The sequence below is a fragment of the Apis dorsata genome, unplaced genomic scaffold, assembly GCF_000469605.1.
Source record: "Apis dorsata unplaced genomic scaffold, Apis dorsata 1.3 scaffold_374, whole genome shotgun sequence".
NCBI lineage: Eukaryota > Metazoa > Arthropoda > Insecta > Hymenoptera > Apidae > Apis > Apis dorsata.
In genome coordinates this window covers 166,580-169,584 of record NW_006263637.1, presented here as the reverse complement: position 1 = coordinate 169,584, position 3,005 = coordinate 166,580, and the positions used below count along the sequence as shown (strand labels likewise).

The following is a 3,005-nucleotide window of genomic DNA, read 5'->3' as shown; positions in this document are numbered from 1 at the left end:
TTATAAAAAATTTTGAGAAAAAGTAGTTATGTTCGAATCAACGTCGAGATTCGTTTCACACACGTTCGATGTAAACGATGTTCGATTTATCAATTTTATACGATTCGAGAAATAACTATTTTCAACTCTAGCTTATTAAGGTCTTTATTTCATCGGACTTATCGATATCGAAGATTTTGAGAAGAATTAATTACGTTCGAATCATTTGAGATTCGTATCACACACATTTGTAAACAACGTTCGATTTGTCAATTTCGTACGATTCAACTTTGGCCCATTGTCACGATTCGAGAAATAATTATTTTCGACTCTAACGCTTATTAACGTCTTTTTCTTATCCGATTTATCGATAATGTATTATATAAAAATTTTAAAGAAATTACGTTCGAATTCGTCAATTCCGTACGACTCGATACAATTCTAACCTATCGTTACGGTTCTAGAAATAACTACTGTTCACTGGTAGAAAGAAGTCTCGTGGAAGGAATGCAGATCTGATTGGTTAATAGAAAGAAAGGCCTATTTTCATACACATTTTTTATCTCTACTGTGATATTCATCACATATACTAATTCATAATCAATGATCAATGATCTTTTCGAAAATTTTAAATAAAGTTATTTTGAGTAATTCTTAAAATGCTCGAATGACATAATTATTTCCAATTATTATTATGTTTCGAACGATAAATTATCCAAGTAACTTATTCGTAATTTCAACTACTAAATTTTCACTGTCTGCATCTAAACCTCGATGCATTAGCGTAGGCACAAAATATTCTAAGATATATCGATATAAAATAAATATTTTTTTTATTTTCTTATAATACACTAGCATAGACTAATTACGATTCGTAACGATAGTTTAATTTATAAACGTAATTTTATATTCATGCAGTTAAGATAATAATCATATATGAATAAATTAAACATATTATAGATAATTTCGAAAATATTTCAATTCTCAGTTTTAAATGAAAATAATTTTTAATATTCAATATTCAAATTACAACTTCTACTATTATATAACTATTATATAACATGAGGTGTCAGGATTGTTAACAAAGCGTTTAATGAGAATAGACAATCTTAGAAAAGGATTCCTCTTCCTGTACCGTCTTGCTAGACTTCTTTTCAATAGTGAACAATACTTTCGATTCCAGCTATTTATTAACACATCTTTTTATCGAATATCGATTACATATCCTCTTTCTATTATCTCGAATATCAATGCCTCTCTTTTTTTCCAATAAATTTTCTCAACCAGCCATTATTAATATTCATTGAACAATGGGATTTTCGCAGAATTCAACCAGGTGCAGCCATCCAAGTGTCGAGCCATTTTCAACAGGTGATGGACGCGGTGCGAAGACACGATTGTTCCAGCTTCCTGTGCCCCCAGGCCAGGCCCGGGAACGTCTTCTTCTAGATCCCTCTTCTAGATCTTCGGCTCCCCCACTCCTGGAGGAAAGCGGAAATGATAAATCGTCGATTTCACGAACGCGTTCGGTGAAAGCGTTCGACACTTCGACAGACTTGCTCTCCTCCTCGAAAATTTCTCATGGAAATTTTTTCCTCGATCGCAAAGAATCGCAAGAAAATTTTTGAAAAAAAATTCGTGGGGCAAAGCGAGTCGAAATCGCATCAGCCAAAATATGTAAATATTTACCGCTTTTATATTATTTAATATAAATCTGTGTAATTTAAGAGACTTTAGAAACATTTTTAAATACATTTTACTCGGAGGACCTGATCGCATAAGTTATCTCAAATTTCACCTAGATTCTCTCCTATTATGTTAGAACGAAATTATTTCGATCATATATTTTCCACTTATTATGTACTTTATTATATCTTTTTTTTAGGTCAAATTTGAGTACTCGTTTTGGGGTCTTGTCTTTTTCTTTTATTCTAAACGAATTTTTCTCGAGGCATCGACGATCCGATTTCTCGAGAAAATCGACGGGCAATACGGTTGTAGTACATCTTATTTATTTTTATTTTTATTTTTATTATATCTCATCCACAATACGATATTTTTTTAATCCGCGTGATAAAAAGTAAATTATATTATATCTTCTTTCCAATCACCAGATTCGTTACTTAATTCTGCCGTTCTTTAACGATTGTAAATAATTTATGGTATGATAAATATTATACGAGAAAGAATTTCATCCGATTTTGTATGCAATTTTCAATATCTATCGAATAAACTAATTTATAATATTACACAAAATATCGTCGATTCCTTCCTCTAATAAAAACAACTTCCATTTTTATCCTCGTTCCATTGAATTCTGAGGTGAAAAATAATAAATTTCCCCAAATTTCTCGAAGCTTCTAAGAAAAAGAAAAAGATGGAGTTGCCAAAATAAAAGTTATTCGATTAAACATTCGATTCAAACCTTCTTACAATGCCGTTTCTTCTTAATAACATTCAAAGACATTCCATTCGTTGGAACGTGAGATCGATTAAAAGGGAAGAAATTTGCCTGCGTGAAACTTGGAACTCGGATAGTTCGCAACATTTTCCACGAGGGGCGAGTTCCTTCGCAGTTTTCAACGAGCGTGGCTGCAATGGATCAATCGATCGAAGAGTATCGTAAGATAGAGCGAAACATTCACAGGATTAATCCTTTGCATTCCAGCTCTGTTTCGTTCGAGGCAGCAACTCGAATCACACGTTCAGTGCGTTCGGTGGAATTTCATACGCAAATTAACGCATAAAACTTTTATATTTTAATATTTTATGTATCTTTACATATAAAAAAATTTAATTTATCGAATATTAAAATCTATATTTATGTGATATTTTATGAAGCAATTATCAAGATGTATCCTCGGTTTGTCGAGGCAAGTAGAGCAATAGTACTTTTCCTTCTAACTTTTTTATTATATAATTATTTGTTTCTCACTATTTCATTAATAAGTTCATCGGTAAAAATAGTTTAAAAAAATCTAATGATTCATTTATATTCGAAGATACTTGCGGTCCTACAAATTTTT

General features: G+C 31.4%; 1 protein-coding gene across 1 annotated transcript in view; it reads left to right on the top strand.

Annotated features, from left to right (window-relative positions):
- The window catches only part of LOC102676008, an 11,996-nt gene extending 10,372 nt beyond the window's left edge, over positions 1 to 1,624 (top strand). The window contains exon 6 of the mRNA XM_031511970.1: positions 1,305 to 1,624. Coding sequence (XP_031367830.1) covers positions 1,305 to 1,428 — 124 coding nt within the window. The 3' untranslated portion in view covers positions 1,429 to 1,624. The remainder of the gene's footprint in view (positions 1 to 1,304) is intronic.
- The last annotated feature ends 1,381 nt before the right edge of the window (positions 1,625 to 3,005 follow it).